This window comes from Micropterus salmoides, unplaced genomic scaffold (genome assembly GCF_014851395.1).
Source record: "Micropterus salmoides isolate LMB-PRFRI ecotype aquatic unplaced genomic scaffold, ASM1485139v1 Ms_hic_scaffold_10, whole genome shotgun sequence".
Lineage (NCBI taxonomy): Eukaryota > Metazoa > Chordata > Actinopteri > Centrarchiformes > Centrarchidae > Micropterus > Micropterus salmoides.
In genome coordinates this window covers 19342882-19361702 of record NW_024040041.1, presented here as the reverse complement: position 1 = coordinate 19361702, position 18821 = coordinate 19342882, and the positions used below count along the sequence as shown (strand labels likewise).

The 18821-nt window shown below is 42.5% G+C and overlaps 2 protein-coding genes across 2 annotated transcripts; both read right to left on the bottom strand.

The window, feature by feature from the left end:
- Positions 1 to 133: 133 nt before the first annotated feature.
- LOC119917824 (cytochrome P450 2K1-like) lies at positions 134 to 18574 on the bottom strand. Its single transcript, XM_038738236.1, has 5 exons — positions 18463 to 18574; positions 15739 to 15923; positions 15484 to 15625; positions 15163 to 15391; positions 134 to 1545 (listed from the first exon to the last, which is right to left on the bottom strand). Exons 1-4 carry the CDS (start codon positions 18572 to 18574, stop codon positions 15204 to 15206), a joined length of 627 nt encoding a protein of 208 aa, XP_038594164.1. The 3' UTR covers positions 134 to 1545; positions 15163 to 15203.
- On the bottom strand, positions 833 to 8654 carry LOC119889935 (cytochrome P450 2K1-like). Its single transcript, XM_038700867.1, has 9 exons — positions 8348 to 8654; positions 8065 to 8227; positions 7690 to 7839; positions 7373 to 7533; positions 5197 to 5376; positions 4968 to 5109; positions 2118 to 2302; positions 1867 to 2008; positions 833 to 1774 (listed from the first exon to the last, which is right to left on the bottom strand). The coding sequence occupies exons 1-9, from the start codon at positions 8555 to 8557 to the stop codon at positions 1587 to 1589; spliced, it is 1521 nt and encodes a 506-aa protein (XP_038556795.1). The 5' UTR covers positions 8558 to 8654; the 3' UTR covers positions 833 to 1586.
- Positions 18575 to 18821: the final 247 nt, after the last annotated feature.

Sequence of the window (18821 nt, the reverse complement as noted above, 5' to 3'; positions counted from 1 at the left end):
AAGTCATTACCACATGTCCACAACCACACAACATCATTGTTCCACATCTTACCATAAATCACAACAAAAATCACCATATTTCAACACAATTTTACATAAAAATTGGCCAAACAATTTGAACGTTTGCTCAGTAGCTTTCACATCAGGTGTAACGTTTTGCATTATAGTTATAATGTTATATGTGTTAGCCAACGTTTACAACAACCCCCGCACTTGAACAGTCTGTGAAGTTACATTGCTGTGTTTATTTTAAATATAATTCACAACCAATAAAGTGTACCTACAGGTTGTGATTGTGAATTTCCAGCACCAAACAGAGTCGGAGTTGCATCGTCTTTTAGGACTAAACCTTGAACTTTTGTGTTCTGACGATCTATGCTGCCTTGCCGAAAAATGCTACCATAGCGCAATACCCCTCCTCTTTTGGGGTGTTTCAGCTTGGAGTCAGGCCGTCTGCTTGAGGGGGTGATAACTCCATTTGCCTCGGTTCTCATTGAATGTGGTGGGGTGGACTCTTTGTTCTCTTGAAGTCAATAACCAATCTACTTTGTCATCGAGGTTTTAAGGACCAGGTTGTTGTCCTTAGCCAGATGTTCCACCTCAAGCCTTGAAGTTGTTTTCAGCCAAACCTGGACAGGAGCAGGCTCTAATTGCATTATTGAGGCTGTTTATACGTGGCATTAAGCAAAGATTGTATATAAAAAGGAATTAACATGTTGAGCCACATCCTGCTGGCTACTAGAAAGAATGCCTGTTTAAGGCACTCTGCGTTGGCTTCACTTTCCTGAACTGGAGGTTCCCGCTTGGTCTCGAGAGACAACTTGTGCGCGGATCTCACTTTCCCGCTTTATATGCATATAAATAGGTACAAATAGTCAATAAGAGTAAAATACATCTTAAGGATTAAAACATTGGATCATAGACATGGGCAAAATGTTTGGTCTGTCAAAAGAAACTATTTGGTGTATAAGAAGCAAGAACCCATTAATAAAAGTGGGGATGGCAAATGAGCTGGTCAACTTTCCTGGATGTAAGCAATGGAAAAAGATCAACCTGTTCCAGAGTGAGGGAAATGTCCATCCATCCATTGTCAACCGCTTATCCTGCGTACAGGGTCACGGGGGTCTGGAGCTAATCCCAGCTCACAATCACACCTAAGGACAATTTTAGAGACACCAATTAACCTAGCCTTTGAGAACCCATTCGGACACGGGGAGACAGGAAAGGGATCTACTATCCAAATCATTTTAAAACTCTTAATATCGGCTCATAAATTAGCTCTTTTTCACTTTAATATAGGCATTGGCATCGGCCCCCAAAAACCCATATCAGTTGGGCTCTAATGACTAATTACTACAGACTATGTACAAAGAATCCACAGTGGCCGAGAAGAAGGAATATATAGGTTAATGTAGCAGTCTTGTTATACGAAAACACACATAAACCTTAATTCCCTACAAATAATTTCAATTAACGTGTTGCTAATTATAAAAAACATTTAGGCTAGTCATTTTTCCCAAGACCATTTCAGAGTAATATTTGTGCCTGGCGGAGGGAGTTATAATGCCATGCTCCAGCTCTCTTCCTCATTGGCGACTGACAGCACACAGCTCATGAGCTGACGGGTTGAGGGTGAAGCCCACTGCTGGTGTCAGATCCAGTTTGTCCTCTGTGACTCCAGGTGGAGGAGTGAAACGAAAGCGCTGCAGGAGAGAGGTGAACAAGAGGAAGAGCTCCATCTTAGCCAGACTTTCTCCGAGACACACCCTGCGACCTGCAAGAACAAACCCATTTACACAGCATTAAACTGGATCGTGTGGTGTAAAATATCTCTGTAATCCCCAAACAATAAATAAGCGGTTGCACCTGCAGAAAAGGGCATGAAGGCGTTTCTCCTGACAAATTTACCCTCCTTATCCAGGAAGTGGGAAGGGTTGAAAGTATGTGGGCTCTCCCATTCGCTCTCATCATACAGAACAGAAGTAAGTAGAGGAAACACAGTAGTCCCCTGTAGACAAAAGAAGGAAGCATGTCTATCATATAACGTCTCAGAATGAAAGAACATTTTTAGGTTTTCAGCAAAAAAAATATTTTGTGGGGAAGTAAGAGCACCTGACCTTTTTGATAAAGTAGCCCTGGAAGGTGACATCACAGCTGGTTTTGTGTGGAAGAGCCATGGGGACAATGTTAGCCAGTCTCTGTGTCTCATGGATAACAGCATCAGTGTACGGCAGGTTTTTCCGGTCATCTACCCGGACCTGACGGCTTCCTACCACCCTGCTCAGCTCCTCCTGGACCTGGTCTGAACACACAAAATAATACATTAATATTCTCAGTCAGCATAAATTTAAACAAGACTTTTGGTCCAATTTTAATGATTTTAGCACATGGAGCAGGTGCATTAGGGCAGTCTGAATCCACTTGTGCTAGTTTAACAGTGGAAGAAATAGTCAGTTCAATAGGGTTGTACTGTAAATTAGTCATGGGTGTGTTTTGGGCGTAGGCCTAACATGCAATAAACCAATCAGAGTGTCGCAAGTGCGCTTGTACCTTAGCGCATTTTTATGCATACTTGCAGCAGAGAGAGAGAGTTCATTATGGAGGTGTAGACATGATTTCCTTTGATCACAAAGCCTTATGTTTTAACATACAGAGCCCTGCATGATCAGGCACCCAGGTACATCTCAGACATGCTGCACCCGTATATTACCACTAGGCCTTTAAGATCTTCAGACCAAGGCCTACTAGTTGTACAGCGTACACGTCTAAAAACTAGAGATTTCCAAATGGTTGCACCAACAATGTGGAATACTCTTCCATCAGACCTACGCTCTGAGGTCAGTCGAAGCATTCAAAAATCAGCTGAAGACTTTTTTATTTAATCAGGGCTTTGTCTCCCTGTATACTTTTAACTGTGAATGGTGATGTTCTCTTTAAATTACAAAATGTCTTAATTTTGATTATTTATGCGCCTGTTAACATACACAAATCCATTGATAATTTTGATTGATGCCTTTATAATGTTTGATGCTTATATATGTATGACTGTCTGATAGATTATTTTTAGTTTTTTTGTAAAGCACTTTGTGACTTGTTCTGTGAAAGGTGCTATATTAAATTAATTTTACTTACTTACTTATGTTACTTACAGTTCTGTGGTTTACAGTGGGTACGGAAAGTATTCAGACCCCTTTAAATTTTTCACTCTTTGTTTCATTGCAGCCATTTTCCAAAAATCAAAAAAGTTCATTTTATTTCTCAGTAATGTACACTCAGCACCCCATCTTGACAGAAAAAAACAGAAATGTAGAAATGTTTGCAAATTTATTAAAAAAGAAAAACTGAAATATCACATGGTCATAAGTATTCACACCCTTTGCCGTGACACTCATATTTAACTCAGGTGCTGTCTATTTCTTCTGTTCATCCTTGAGATGGTTCTACACCTTCATTTGAGTCCAGCTGTGTTTGATTATACTGATTGGACTTGATTAGGAAAGCCACACACCTGTCTATATAAGACCTTACAGCTCACAATGCATGTCAGAGCAAATGAGAATCATGAGGTCAAAGGAACTGCCTGAAGAGCTCAGAGACAGAATCGTGGCAAGGCACAGATCTGGCCAAGGTTACAAAAAAATTTCTGCTGCACTTAAGGTTCCTAAGAGCACAGTGGCCTCCATAATCCTCAAATGGAAGACGTTTGGGACGACCAGAACCCTTCCTAGAGCTGGCCGTCCGGCCAAACTGAGCTATCGGGGGAGAAGAGCCTTGGTGAGAGAGGTAAAGAAGAACCCAAAGGTCACTGTGGCTGAGCTCCAGAGATGCAGTCGGGAGATGGGAGAAAGTTGTAGTAAGTCAACCATCACTGCAGCAATCCACCAGTCGGGGCTTTATGGCCCGACGGAAGCCTCTCCTCAGTGCAAGACACATGAAAGCCCGCATGGTGTTTGCTAAAAAACACCTGAAGGACTCCAAGATGGTGATAAATAAGATCCTCTGGTCTGATGAGACCAAGATAGAACTTTTTGGCCTTAATTCTAAGCGGTATGTGTGGAGAAAACCAGGCACTGCTCATCACCTGTCCAATACAGTCTCAACAGTGAAGCATGGTGGTGGCAGCATCATGCTGTGGGGGTGTTTTTCAGCTGCAGGGACAGGACGACTGGTTGCAATCGAGGGAAAGATGAATGCGGCCAAGTACAGGGATATCCTGGACGAAAACCTTTTCCAGAGTGCTCTGGACCTCAGACTGGGCCGAAGGTTTACCTTCCAACAAGACAATGACCCTAAGCACACCGCTAAAATAACGAAGGAGTGGCTTCACAACAACTCCGTGGCTGTTCTTGAATGGCCCAGCCAGAGCCCTGACTTAAACCCAATTGAGCATCTCTGGAGAGACCTGAAAATGGCTGTCCACCAACGTTTACCATCCAACCTGACAGAACTGGAGAGGATCTGCAAGGAGGAATGGCAGAGGATACCCAAATCCAGATGTGAAAAACTTGTTGCATCTTTCCCAAAACGACTCATGGCTGTATTAGATCAAAAGGGTGCTTCTACTAAATACTGAGCAAAGGGTCTGAATACTTATGACCATGTGATATTTCAGTTTTTCTTTTTTAATAAATTTGCTAAACATTCTACATTTCTGTTTTTTTTCTGTCAAGATGGGGTGCTGAGTGTACATTACTGAGAAATAAAATGAACTTTTTTGATTTTTGGAAAATGGCTGCAATGAAACAAAGAGTGAAAAATTTAAAGGGGTCTGAATACTTTCCGTACCCACTGTATATGTAGTGTATTGTATGAGTCTGTGTTAACAGTGACAGACAGACAGACCGGTGTGTTATGGTCCTCTCCTCTATGAAATGTCTGTATCCTTATTACGCTGCATTATTATAAATTATGATGAACTGGTCATGGGTCACATCTCTGTCTTCCAGGTGAGCCTCATCTCTCTTTACCTTGTATATGTGGATATTTGGCCATAAGCAGCAGACCCCATCTCAGTGTAGCTGCTGTGGTATCAGTACCAGCTGCAAACAGGTTGGTCACTGTATATATCAAGTTCTTCTCATTGAAGTTAGTGTTCATAACACAAGAATCCTAACAGAAAGAACATTCACGTATTAATATAGACACATGACACATTATTTTGTTTTTGTCACAAAAACAAGAAACATGTTTTCTTACGTCTTCTTTCTGTTTCAGAATCAGAAAACAGTCCACAAGCCCTCTGCATATGTGAGGGTTCAGCGTCCCTCTCAGATGCTTGATTAAATCTTTGACATCTCTGATGGTCATCTCAGCATTTTTCAGTATCAGCTGCCTGTTTTTGATCCAACCGACCAGCCTGGGAAACATGTTGTAAAGCTGTAAAAACAACAGAGATTGTTAAAGACAATATACACCAAACGGCAAGGCAAGGCTAGTTTATTTGTATAGCACATTTCAGCAACAAGGCAATTCAAAGTGCTCTATATAAAACATAAAAGCAACAAAGGGAAATTGAAAAAAAACCCACATTGAAACATAATTTTTAAAAGGGTGAAACAGGGTAAAACCGGATAGTGAAAGTTACAGTGCAGTGCACAACATTAATCCACAGCCTTACATTTGATCTAATTAAAGGCAAAAGTCTTCAGTCTTGATTTGAAAGAACTGACAGTTTCAGCAGACCTGCAGTTTTCTGGGAGTTTGAGATATATGGAGCATAATAACTGAACGCTGCTTCTTCATGTTTAGTTTTGACTCTGGAGACCTGGAGCAGACCTGCCCCAGACGACCTCAGAGGTCTAGATGGTTCATAATAAAGCAGAAGATCAGAAATTTATTTTGATACTAAACCATTCAGTGCTTTATAAACCGACAGCAGGATTTTGAAATCAATTATTTGACATACAGGAAGCCAATGTAAAGATCTCAAAACTGGAGTGATGTGATCCACTTTTTTGGTCTTAGTGAGGACTCGAGCAGCAGCGTTCTGAACAGCTGCAGCTGTCTGATGGATTTTTTAGGGAGCCCTGTAAAGACACCGTTACAGTAGTCAAGATGACTAAATGATGATAAATGCACCACGACTACACCAAGATTTCTGGCTTTGTTTGTGGTTCCTAACCTTACCAATTCAAGCTGAGCACAATAACTTCAGTTTTATCTGGGTGTAATTGAAGAAACAGCAACCCAAGTAAGTAGACTTCATAGATTAAAAAAGGAAATATAAAAATCTGGATTATTTTACACCCCGCAACCCTGTACGCAGGATAAGCGGTTGACAATGGGTGGATTATTTTACACATTAAATGACAAGATTCCTTCTATGTGCCACATGAGTGTTAAAGTCTTACTGCATTGATCAAATGGCATAAGCTCATAGCATACAGTAGGCTATATGTATTCATATATACGCTTTCATGTATTGTTTTGTCATTTAAAAAGCAACAATTTAAGATGATCCTACAAAGTTACTCACACAGTACATTATGTACCAAAGGCTATATGTTTTCAATGACACTCACTGATAACATTTTCTGTATTTGGGTTGATGATCTTACTTGAGCTTACTTTCCAAATTTATGTCATCAAAGTCAAAATCTTCTCTTGGATACTGGAGACTATGGAGATGAAGGCTTAGAGCATCTAATACATATGTATACATACACGTTTACCATTCTGCACAGTTTTTCATTAATAGTTCTGTCCTAAAGGAGTCCCCTTAAAATATCATCAATTTAAAGGAGAATTATTTCCCTGTTGCATTTCCAGGCCTATATTCTGTGACTCTTCTAACTTTGCGTGATTCAAAGTTTAAAAAAAACCTACTGTCTTCAGATTTTCAACGGAAACGGTGGTGCCTCGAACACCCTTTTTTGTACGCCAGTGCACTGCATTGTCTTGCCTTTTTAACACCATTGTGTTTACAAACTTATCGCAGCAAATTGGGTAACACACTGCAACACGCCCACCAAACAGAAGAAAACATACCTCGAAGCTCGTTCAATCTGAAAATGTTGCAAACCGGTGCAAAACATTTTGTGATTGAACTCGCCCCTGGTTGCTGGCGGTCAGGGCTGCCCGTTCCTTTGTGGGCGTGGCCGGCATTCTGTGCCAGGAGGAAATTACCATAAATGGAAAACAGCTTTGTATGATATCATACAGAGCCAAAGTAAAAAAACTATTGAAACCTGAGCATTTAGAACAGGGGGGAAATCTGAGGTTTTGGCTCACAGGAATTTCTTTTAAATACAATTAATTGAAGCTTTGGCCACATTTAACATGAACATCTGACACTGTAACATTATAGATATGCCAGAAAATATGGAAAAGCAATATAGGTCCCCTTTTTGGTGTATGTTTTAATGAAGCTTACCTGGATTGGTGCAGAGCCAGTAATGCGTATGTTCTCATTGGTTCTTCTCACCAAGTTTTTGAATCGGGGGTCATTGTATTCAAATCTGCTTCCATACACGATGGAGGAGATAATATTGGATGTTGTGTAATTCAACAGACATGATGTATCAAATGGTTTCCCTGTAAAATGGCAGCCAGAAAGAATAAAATTGACGGAATATAAATGCGCAATAACAAATTACACTTGTTACAAAAAAAAAAAACAGTTTATCATTTTCTTCCAAGCATAATAATATCCTTGTCACGTGTAATCACTTGCACATAATAACTCCATACCTTCATGTTCTCCAAACATTTTAATCAGATGGCCGCATTCCTCCAAGATTTTATCCTCAGCTACTCTTTTTCCCATCCCAAAGTCTCGCAGGGTGGTGAGGGCAAAACGTCTCATCACTTTCCACGATTCTCCATTTGCAAACAGAATCCCTATAAAACACGACTTGCAAGTTAAAATTAATCTGGACAAGTCATATTATTATACTCATCAGGGATTCACTAAAAATGAACCAGTGAAGCAGATCATTCAAACAGTGTTATATCAAACAAATGACAAATACATGTTATTTGTAATTTTGCTTTTATTTTTAAAACTGTTTATTTATTTTATCTTAACATACTGTATATTAAAGATTTTGTGAAGGAAAGACTTACCATGACCATGAGTCAGTTCATAAAATATAGGGGGGATGTCTCTGTCTCCAAACTCTTCTGCATAGTTGATCAGAGCCTCTTTGACTGTCTGGTATCCTGCCAGCACCACCACTTTTTTGGTTCCAAAGTACACCGTAAATACAGACCCATATCTCTTTGAAAGCTAGAAAAAATGTGGTTGAATGTGTCAGAGATAGTGTAAGGATATTTATTATAGCAAATAAAAGGACATTCAAATAAATTGCAATGTGGATTTGCTTTGGGATGAGAGTGCTAAACTCACCTCACAGAGGGTTCTGTAGGGTCTCTTGAGATCAAGCTGCAACAAGTTGCCAAGCAGGGGAAGAGGCCTAGGTCCTGGAGGCTCCTTCCCCAGTTCCTGGGAAGCAAAGTTACCGGAGACAAGATAGAGGACGAGCAGGAGAACAGCAGCCGCCAAAAGAGCGGTGGGACTAGAGACGGGTAAGAAAACTAAATCCCCCAAAAGAGACATGTCCTTTGCTGTTGACAGAGCCTTGCAGGTCAAACACAGTGCCTGTTAATGTTCAAACATGCATCATGCATGCAACAGTAGTAGGCTGTAGAGTTACTAATCTTGTCCTCGCCCTTCTGGGCTCTGTTGACGTAGAAGAAGGGCGGGTCTCCAAGGGGAGGCAGACTTGATAATGAAAGCAGAAAAACCTGTTTGGCCAGGGTTAAATCTCACATTTTGGTACACCGAAACTCTACAATAACAACAGGTTCATATAACCACAGGATATTTAATAATTTAACTGGAGATTAAAAAGCAGGTTACCTGTATTGCAGGTTAGAAATTCCTGACAGATGTCAGTGCAACAGTCTTTTAGATGTTTTCAGGATTCAATATGCCTACACCAGTAGTTTTAAAACTGTTTGGCTTGTTAATACAATCAATATCTGCTTGCAAACCTTTAACCTTCATTCTTATAAACCTCGCATGTTTATAAGAATGAATTTTCATTCTCAAGTTGTTTCATTTAAAGCCTAAATATATTAAAGATTTTAGGACTACTAGTACTTTACATGTAAACAGCTGAGTGCCTTATAATGTTGTGTGGTTTGTTCTTTTTTATTGTCGTTCTTTTTCTGTAATCATCCCGTAACACCTAAAGATTTATCCTGTGGCTTCTTCCACTGGTCTAAACTGCAGTGTATTTAGAGTAAACCCATCTGGGAACTGCAACCAGGCTTGCGCATATATCATCAAACTGGTTTATAAACAACAACTAACCTATACTCCCGCCATCCCATGACTCCCCTTTACATAAAGTTGCTGTATTAAACCAATGGAAAACTGACTCTGAATAGTTGAAACACACATAGACCAGGCTTTCCCCTTGTTCTGCATGTTTTAGATCTCTCCCCGCTTTAACACAGCTGAGTCAAATGGTCAACTAGTTATGAACTCTACTGAGAAGCTCCTTGATAACAAGCTGAAGATTTAAATCAGTTGTGTTGGAGCAGGTACAAATCTCAGAAATACATGAGAAGGAGTCCTCTAGGTAAAGTTTGGGATACACTGACCGGAGTCTACCGGAGCACATAGAAATAACATGGAGAGTGGCTGTGTTATGAGTTGATCATCTAAGTCTTATTACTCATTTATTACTCCTTTAAAAAGTAACTAGTACTACTAGTTCGGTTTCTCTGCACATGTATCTATAAGAGCAGTATTGAGTATTTTTACAAAACATACAACATTGTTTAACTTCACTCTCTCCCGATGAATCCAAGTATCACTGGCAGTAATGGTGTCACACTCTGCCTGTCAGCCATGCCATGTTTTGCACTCTTGAGTTTGGTCAGTTTATTATCTGTTATTTTGGTCTATTGGGTATTGGGGTTCTGTCTTGTCTATCGTCTAGTGTTCAGTAACCTGTGTCATGCATATGCTTGGTCTCATGTTGTCGTGTTTATCATGCCGTGCTTATCTTGTCACCCTGTTTCTTTGTATTTCTGTTTGGATCACCTTGTTTTTGGACTCTGTTAATCAGCTACTCTGCCATTAAGTGTGCTGGCCTTTTTGGTTGGTTTAATAAATCTCTTGAACTGAACCTGCCAGCTGTGTGTCCCGCATTTGGGTCCTCCAACCTGCCTCACCACACAAACCCTGACAAATGGCCATAATTTCTTTGTACAAGTTTCACATTGGCTTCAATAAATTAGATGTAGAATTGTTCGTGGTTGAAAGCTTTTTGCTGGTTGCACAAAGTGTACAAGACAGCAATTCTTTGCAACTTAGACTGTGACACAATAATGGTAATACTTCCAGCTGTGGAAAGACTCGTTCTCCATTCTTCCTTTAACTTCTTGGCTAACAGCTGACTTGAATAACATAAGGTCCAGTGCAGTGACATGCCGCGCATTCACATCAAGGATGGTGTGTTAAAACAAATAATTATAATGATTTATTGAGGAAATATATTTATTTATAGAAAAGGAAACACAAAATTCAGGTGACAATATAAAAATATAGTGTAATATAATGCAGTAAGGCATTCTGTATACTGTCAGTTATGTTTCTCCTGTAGAACTTTTCTCATTTTTTTCAGTCAGCACACATGTAGATATGAATGAAGTAACCTCTTTAAATGTGCACCTTTTCACCTCAATAATAAATAAATAAATTTTAATTCAGTTAGAAACTGTGGTGTCCGAACAATAATGCTGCGATGATGTGTTGAGAAGAAATCCGCTTGACACTGTTCTTGATCATAAAAGTTTATTACATCAAGGAATTCAGCATCAATTACAAGCTCTGCAGCAGCTTGGAGAGTGACCCAGCCCGATGACCACTCTGTCTCTCTGTACATCGAACACAGCTTATATAGGACATGTTTAGGTATCTGCTAAATACCATATAAGGGCACAGTGCTGTAGGATAAGTGTAAACATCTGTTAGACACCATAGAAGGGTTCAGTCCCTTCATACACACTAATCTCTACTCCCCCTATCACTGGCTCAGAGGTCAAATTCCATAGGAGGGTTCACTCTTTACACACCCATCAATCATTACTCCCCCTTAAGAGTTCACTGAGCCTCTCTCCAGCTGCTAGAGTGTTATTTTAAACTGTAATGGTCAAATGCACATATGTTATACACCACAAAACTCCTGGACTTTAATATCTCCTGTGTTTCAGCGGGTTTTCTGCTCATGTTCAAAACTTTCTGCACATTCTCTCCCACATATCTGTGTTCTCTGTTTTTTTGAGATATATTACCTGAATAAAATGGCAATCTAACGAGAATGAAGTCCTAATATTTTAACAAAATCTGTGTGCCTCTCTGCTGTGCATTAGTTCTGCTGATAATATAGTAGGTTATCCCCTTTAGACTGCCTGACAACACAGAACCTGTCAGGTACTGTACTCAATGAGGCGAGCGCACAGCTCTTCAGCAGAGGTGGAAGACCAAAACTGAAAGCATTCATTCATTTACTGTTTATATGACAGGGACAGCGCACAGTTAAAATAATTGCATCAGAGTTAGCTAGCAGCTAATTTTCTTCTGGTGTCCCTGGGCAGATAGACAAAACAAAACAAAAGACATAAAAACACAAAGCACTAAACAACTACTAAACAACAAATACACTACATAAAATAACACAAGAAATTATCAAAATTGAGAAAAATTTTTCAGGCAGTTGCATACCAGGGGCCTGAGGTACTGCAGAACCAGTCTCTCAAAAGTCTTCATTACATGTGACGTTAGTACCACAGGCCTGAAGTTGGAGAGGTCGCTGGAAAGTCCCTTTTTGGGGACAGGGACGATGCAGGAAGTCTTCCAGATCTTCTGCACCTTTCTCAACCTCAGCGAAAGTTAAAAAGATGCCGGAACACTCCCGCCAACTGCTCAGCAAACACCTTGAGGACCCTCGGGTGGATGTCATTCGGTCTTCTGGCTTTGTTGATCCAGGTTCTGGTGAGCTGCTGTCTCACCTGGCTGGTTGTGATGACTGGGGTGGAGGGGAGGGGGGAGTGGAGTGGCAGGGGAGTGGAGGGAGGGGGGTAGGTGGTGGAGGGGTGTGGAGGGAGGAGACCAAGATTAAGGGGAGGGGGGTCAAGCCAGCGTTGTTGTGTTAAACCTGTTGAAAAACTGGTTTAACTCGTTGGCTCAGTCCTTTGTCCCTTCTGCTGACCCCTGACATGAAAGCAATCTTTTTTTTCTTCAACAGAGATTTGATGTCTCTGTTGTTCCAGGGCTTGTTGTTGGGGAAGCAGCATATCCTTTTGGTGGGGATGATACTGTCCTCACAGAACCTGATGTAATCAGTGACACATTGGGCTAGACCCTCAATGTCGTCACTGTGATCCTGTTGGAACATTTCCCAGTCCGTTGTCCTGTAGCACTCCATCAGGGCCTCTTCGTGAACTTTGTAGTGAACAACGGTGTGTATTTGTGTATTTTATATTGAATAAATTTGGAGCTACTCTAAATTCCTTTCTCCTCCCCAGAGAAGAAGGGGAGGGGTCAAAGTTGCTTTCTCTAAGTGCTATCCCGACCATAAAACTGGCACCTTTTTGATTCCGAAGCTGATAACGCGGGGCCTGACTGTTAAACTGACAAAGGGACATGAACCAGCCATTGGCATTTCCCTGAACAGCCTATCAAAACTGTTATAAATTCATTATAATACGCGCAAATAGATTTCTTTTCTTTAGACATTAAGTTTAGAAAGGCAGTCCCTTGGGAAACCTGAGACGCCCCCTGGGGAACCACGCCCCAGGCAACAAAAGAGCGACACGCGACCTCGCTTCGCTCTCTTCTCTTCGCTCCTTGCTCTGTCCGCTGCTCTGCTCGGCTCCCTGGACACTTCAGCACGCGCGTGGCGTGCCTCGCCAGGCAACGCCCTAAGACTCGGCCAGCGAGACCCGGCCTTTTGTTCGCCTGAAGCTACACACCTGAAGTGCCGCGACATCGATCTGCCTTCAGTTTGTTTTATTTTCTTTATTTCCTTTTGTTTGTTAAAGTTATCAGTCCGTTAAGTTACACTGGACTAATTCAGGAACGACCAAGTTCCATTTTAAGCCTTTTTTCGTCGAGCCAACTTCACCAAGGTCAGACCAAGCCACGTGGTCTCGCCAGCTACAACGAAGGAAACCTGAAAACAGCTGAATTGCCAGACGGAGGAGGCATTTTCAATCAGACACGGAGAACCCCGGAGAATCCCTAGCAAAAAGCCAGGATCGGGCAGCTAGCGTGGGACCCGTGCAACAGGCCAAAAGCAGGCTGTTGACAAGCAGTAAGACACGTTCTGTGATCAGATGTCCATTTTAACTCCTAAAATCATTGCATTAGTTTACTTTCATTAGCTCTTCTATGCCGTATGAGTCAAATGCTTCCCACAATCGAACCTCCAGGCTCATTGTTCAGCAAATGTTTATGTTCCCTGTATCCAACCATCTTCTTATCACAGTAGTTAGAGAATAAATTCACTGTAATATAATCAAGAGCTGTGTGTGTTGCCTATTTCTACGTCCCTGCCGAGAGAATTGACCCTTTAGATATGAGACTGACTGACTGATTTAAGATAATTGAGCGATTATTAACTGACTGATCACTAGTAATAATTGTATAATTATTAAAACTACCTAGAGGTCCGGATACTCTAGGATTATAACAACTCCGGTGGTGCCCTGAAATGAGGAATCTGGTTTGATTTTATGAATAATAAAATTCATAACTGGGTATCAATTCTCATAAAGTTATTAAATTGCATAACTAAATTTAGGTTTGCTACAACTTCAAACTAAAAGTAGCCTCTGCTCTTTGAAGTCATGGGAGACAGGCTGAGTCATAAAGATTATTGCATATTAATAGGGAAAATATTTTGATGTTGAGTTACATTCGGGGCTACAGTCAAAACATTAAAGCCCCAGAAAAATGACCTGGCGATGCCGTTGCCCAATACTGCCTTAATTATCATAAAAAACAGCCCCATCACTTCATCTCTACTGAAAACATTCATGACTTGCTAACCCTCACGCTTTTCACTGCGCTCACCCATGCAGCATGTTTAATGTTACAGACGTGATTGTAAATTATATCTGAAACAGTTCATATTCTCTTAACATTGCCTACAGCAGCTAATGCTGCCCATAGCTAAATTAGCCACAAAGCTAATGCCGTGTTTATCAGTGGCAGAGCGCTCCATCTGAGCAGTTTTTAACTTATTCTAAATACATGTACATGAGGCGCTTGTCTGTAGTTACAGTTGACTGAAATCATTAAAACTACAGCGAACATGTAAATAAACTTGAGTTGAACAAGAATATAACACCACTTTCTGCCAATACAATGTATCTACCTCCTCTTTCAAATGTGAAACATTGTTATAGTTAAATGAAATATGAAAGTTGCAAGTACTCTTTGTAGACAGTCATGTAGTATGAGAATCATTCAACAGCAGGTCACTGTTTCATAGACAGCTTGTTTTAGAGCCAGCTAGTGGTTGAGAAATGGTTTCTAGTAGCTTTCGGTTAGAATTAGAGTGTTGGTAAAGGGATAAACTAAATGTGAATATGCTACATTAAAAGTAATTATAGCAGGTAAAATACACATGCTTATTCTCTCTCATTCTCTGTTCACAGATGGCTGAAAAAGTTGGACGTTCTAGCAGCAAATATTTATTGATGTGCAATTGTTGACATGTTAAGTGAGTCTGTAATCTATTTTATTAACATAATCCATTTAGGAACATGTATTGTAGCCCACATACAGAACAGCTTTCAATATCGGCCTGTTCTATGTGTAGTTTATACAGGAAAGGGATCTACTATCCAAATCATTTTAAAAATCTTAATATCGGCTCATAAATTAGCTCTTTTTCACTTTAATATAGGCATTGGCATCGGCCCCCAAAAACCCATATCAGTTGGGCTCTAATGACTAATTACTACAGACTATGTACAAAGAATCCACAGTGGCCGAGAAGAAGGAATATATAGGTTAATGTAGCAGTCTTGTTATATGAAAATACACATAAACCTTAATTCCCTACAAATAATTTCAATTAACGTGTTGCTAATTATAAAAAACATTTTTCCCCCAAGACCATTTCAGAGTAATATTTGTGCCTGGCGGAGGGAGTTATAATGCCATGCTCCAGCTCTCTTCCTCATTGGCGACTGACAGCACACAGCTCATGAGCTGACGGGTTGAGGGTGAAGCCCACTGCTGGTGTCAGATCCAGTTTGTCCTCTGTGACTCCAGGTGGAGGAGTGAAACGAAAGCGCTGCAGGAGAGAGGTGAACAAGAGGAAGAGCTCCATCTTAGCCAGACTTTCTCCGAGACACACCCTGTGACCTGCAAGAACAAACCCATTTACACAGCATTAAACTGGATCGTGTGGTGTAAAATATCTCTGTAATCCCCAAACAATAAATAAGCGGTTGCACCTGCAGAAAAGGGCATGAAGGCGTTTCTCCTGACAAATTTACCCTCCTTATCCAGGAAGTGGGAAGGGTTGAAAGTATGTGGGCTCTCCCATTCGCTCTCATCATACAGAACAGAAGTAAGTAGAGGAAACACAGTAGTCCCCTGTAGACAAAAGAAGGAAGCATGTCTATCATATAATGTCTCAGAATGAAAGAACATTTTTAGGTTTTCAGCAAAAAAATATTTTGTGGGGATGTAAGATGCGAGCACTTGACCTTTTTGATAAAGTAGCCCTGGAAGGTGACATCACAGCTGGTTTTATGTGGAAGAGCCACAGGAACAATGTTAGCCAGTCTCTGTGTCTCATGGATAACAGCATCAGTGTACGGCAGGTTTTTCCGGTCATCTACCCGGACCTGACGGCTTCCTACCACCCTGCCCAGCTCCTCCTGGACCTGGTCTGAACGCACAAAATACTACATTAATATTCTCAGACAGCCCTATTTTACTGGTTTTAGCACATGGAGCAGGTGCATTAGGGCAGTCCGAATCCACTTTTGCTAGTTTAACAGCAGAACAAATGGTCAGTTGAAAAGGGTTGTACTGTTATTAGTAATTAGTCATGGGTGTGTTTTGGGTGTAGGCCAAAGTGTAATCACCCATGCCCTTTAAAAGCCAGGTGTGCTTGTACTTTGGTGCATTTGTTTAAATGGTGCATGAATGAAAAAGTGTGATGCAGAGTTGCAGCAGAGAGAGAGAGTTCATGCGAGTAAGTGAGTGTCAGTATGGAGGTGTAGAAATTATTTCCTTTGATCACAAAGCCTTATGTTACTTACAGTCAGTGGTGACTGACTGTAAGTAATTTAAAATCATTCTTCTTACCTACAAAGCTCTTAATGGTCAGGCACCATCTTATCTTAAAGAGCTCATAGTGCCTTACTACCCCACCAGAGCACTGTGCTCCCAGAATGCAGGGTTACTTGTGGTTCCTAGAGTCTCCAAAAGTAGACTGGGAGCCAGAGCGTTCAGCTATCAAGCTCCTCTCCTGTGGAACCAGGTTCCAGTTTGGGTTCAGGAGGCAGACACCATCTCCACATTTAAGAGTAGGCTTAAGACTTTCCTCTTTGATAAAGCTTATAGTTAGGGCTGGCTCAGGTGAGTCCTGAACCATCCCTCAGTTATGCTGCTATAGGCCTAGACTGCCGGGGCCATTTCCTATGATGCACTGGGCTCCTCTCTCCTTTACCTTCTCTTCCTCTGTATGCAACCTCATCCCATTATTGCATGTTACTAACACAACTTCTCCCCTTTCTGGTAGTCTTGTGCTTTCTCGTCCCTCTCCTCTCTCCTCCTATCACTTCCTGCAGGTTTTTCTGGCTCTGGAGCTGTGGAGTCTGGATCTGTGGCTGCAAGTCACCTGCTGCCCCTGTGTTCCTGCTCGACACCCTCTGCTACAACAACTATTGTTACTAGTCCTATTATTATTATTGTTATTATAATAATTAACACTACGACTGTTACCATTAACACTACTATAAATATCTGTACCATTTTTTTCATTTAGTCTATAGCAACATCACCTTTGCTGTCTGTACCTCTGTGTGTGTATATTGTGTAGGCTGCCACCCTCTCTCTCTCCTTCCATCCCTCTCTTTTTCTCTCTGTTCCTCTCCTGCCCTCTCTCTCTTTCTCTCTCTCTCTCTCTCTCCCTCTCTCTCCTTCACCCCAACCGGTCGAGGCAGATGGCCGCCCACCCTGAGCCATGGTTCTGCTCGAGGTTTCTGCCTCTTAAAAGGAAGTTTTTCCTTGCCTCTCTCGCCTAGTGCTTGCTCTTGGTGGGAACTGTTGGGCTTCTGTAAATAGCATCATAGAGTACGGTATAGACCTGCTCTTTTATGAAAAGCGCTGTGAGATAACTGTTGTTGTGATTTGGCGCTATATAAATAAAATTGAATTGAAAAATTGAATTGTTCAGCCTTCCTCCAACGGGAGGACCTCAGAGTATAAATACTCAGTGCTCTGACAGGGCAGAGCAGATGAAGTCTCCCGTCCTCCGCCGTCACATGAGGTGGAGGATGAAATGCCTGCAGCACTGTGGACCCTGCCGCACAAGAAGGCACTTTAGGGATGTATCCTGGACGAGGGTGCGGGATAGCCCTAATATTCCCCGGGGCAAACTCCAGGCTTGCGGGGAAACCGAAAGCGCTTGGAGATCCCCCACCCTCTTCAGAGAGGTGGTAGCAAGGAGAAAGGCCATCTTGAGGGTCAAGTGCTTAGCCTCAGCTGACTCCAGGGGTTCGAAGGGGGCCTCAGCCAACGCCCCAAGAACCACCGCCAGATCCCGAGTGGGAACCTTGGACCGAGTCGCAGGTCCGTGTGGACGGGGCCCTGGAGCTGAGGAGGGTCTCGACTGCTCCGGCTGTTAGACCCACCTCTAGGTACTGTGCCCCCTCAGGGGCCAGACCCACAGTCGCCATACGGCGGGGCAAGGGTAAAGAACCCGGCCCTGCGCCTGGGACAGCAGGTCTCTCCTCAGAGGGACCTGCCACGGCGGGCCGTCCAGGAGCGACATGATGTCCAAGAACCACACCCGGTATGGCCAGAACAGGGTTACGAGCAGTAGGCCTGGCGGACCTGCTCCAGAACCCCCAGGAGCAGAGCGACTGGGGGAAAAGCGTACAGACGTAGCCTCGGCCACAAATGTACCATGGCGTCCAGACCCAACAAGGCTGGAGGAACGAGAGAAAACCATAGCAGGCGGTGCGTAGTCTCTTGAGACGCAAACAGATCCACATCTATGGGGCCGAACTCTCCGCACAAGAGCTCCACCACTTCGGGGTGAAGTCTCCATTCCCCGGGCCTCAGCCCCTGCCTCGACAGCAGGTCTGCTCCCTGATTCTGCGTCCCCGGGAGATACATCGCCCTGAGCGATAGTAACCTCTGCTGGGACCACAGGAGGATCTGACGCGCCAGTCTGTACAGAGGGCGCGAGCGCAGACCGTCCTGGTGGTTCACATAGGCCCCCACTGCTGTGTTGTCGGAACGAACCAGGACGTGATGGCCTTGGAGATTGGGCAGGAAAGTCCTTAGAGCCTGTAACACCGCCAACATCTTGAGACAGTTGATATGCCACTCGGACTGATGCACCTGCCAGGATCCCCTTGCAAAGCGGCCGCCCATGACCGCGCCCCAGCCCGTGAGGGAGGCGTCTGTCGAAATGACCAGCCGGCGACAAGACCCTCCCAGCACGGGCGCCTGGGACAGGAACCAAGTTTCCTTCCAAACTGATAGGGAACGAAGACACTTGGGCATAACCCAAATCAGACGGAAAGGATTTCCCCTCGGGGAAAAACCCTTG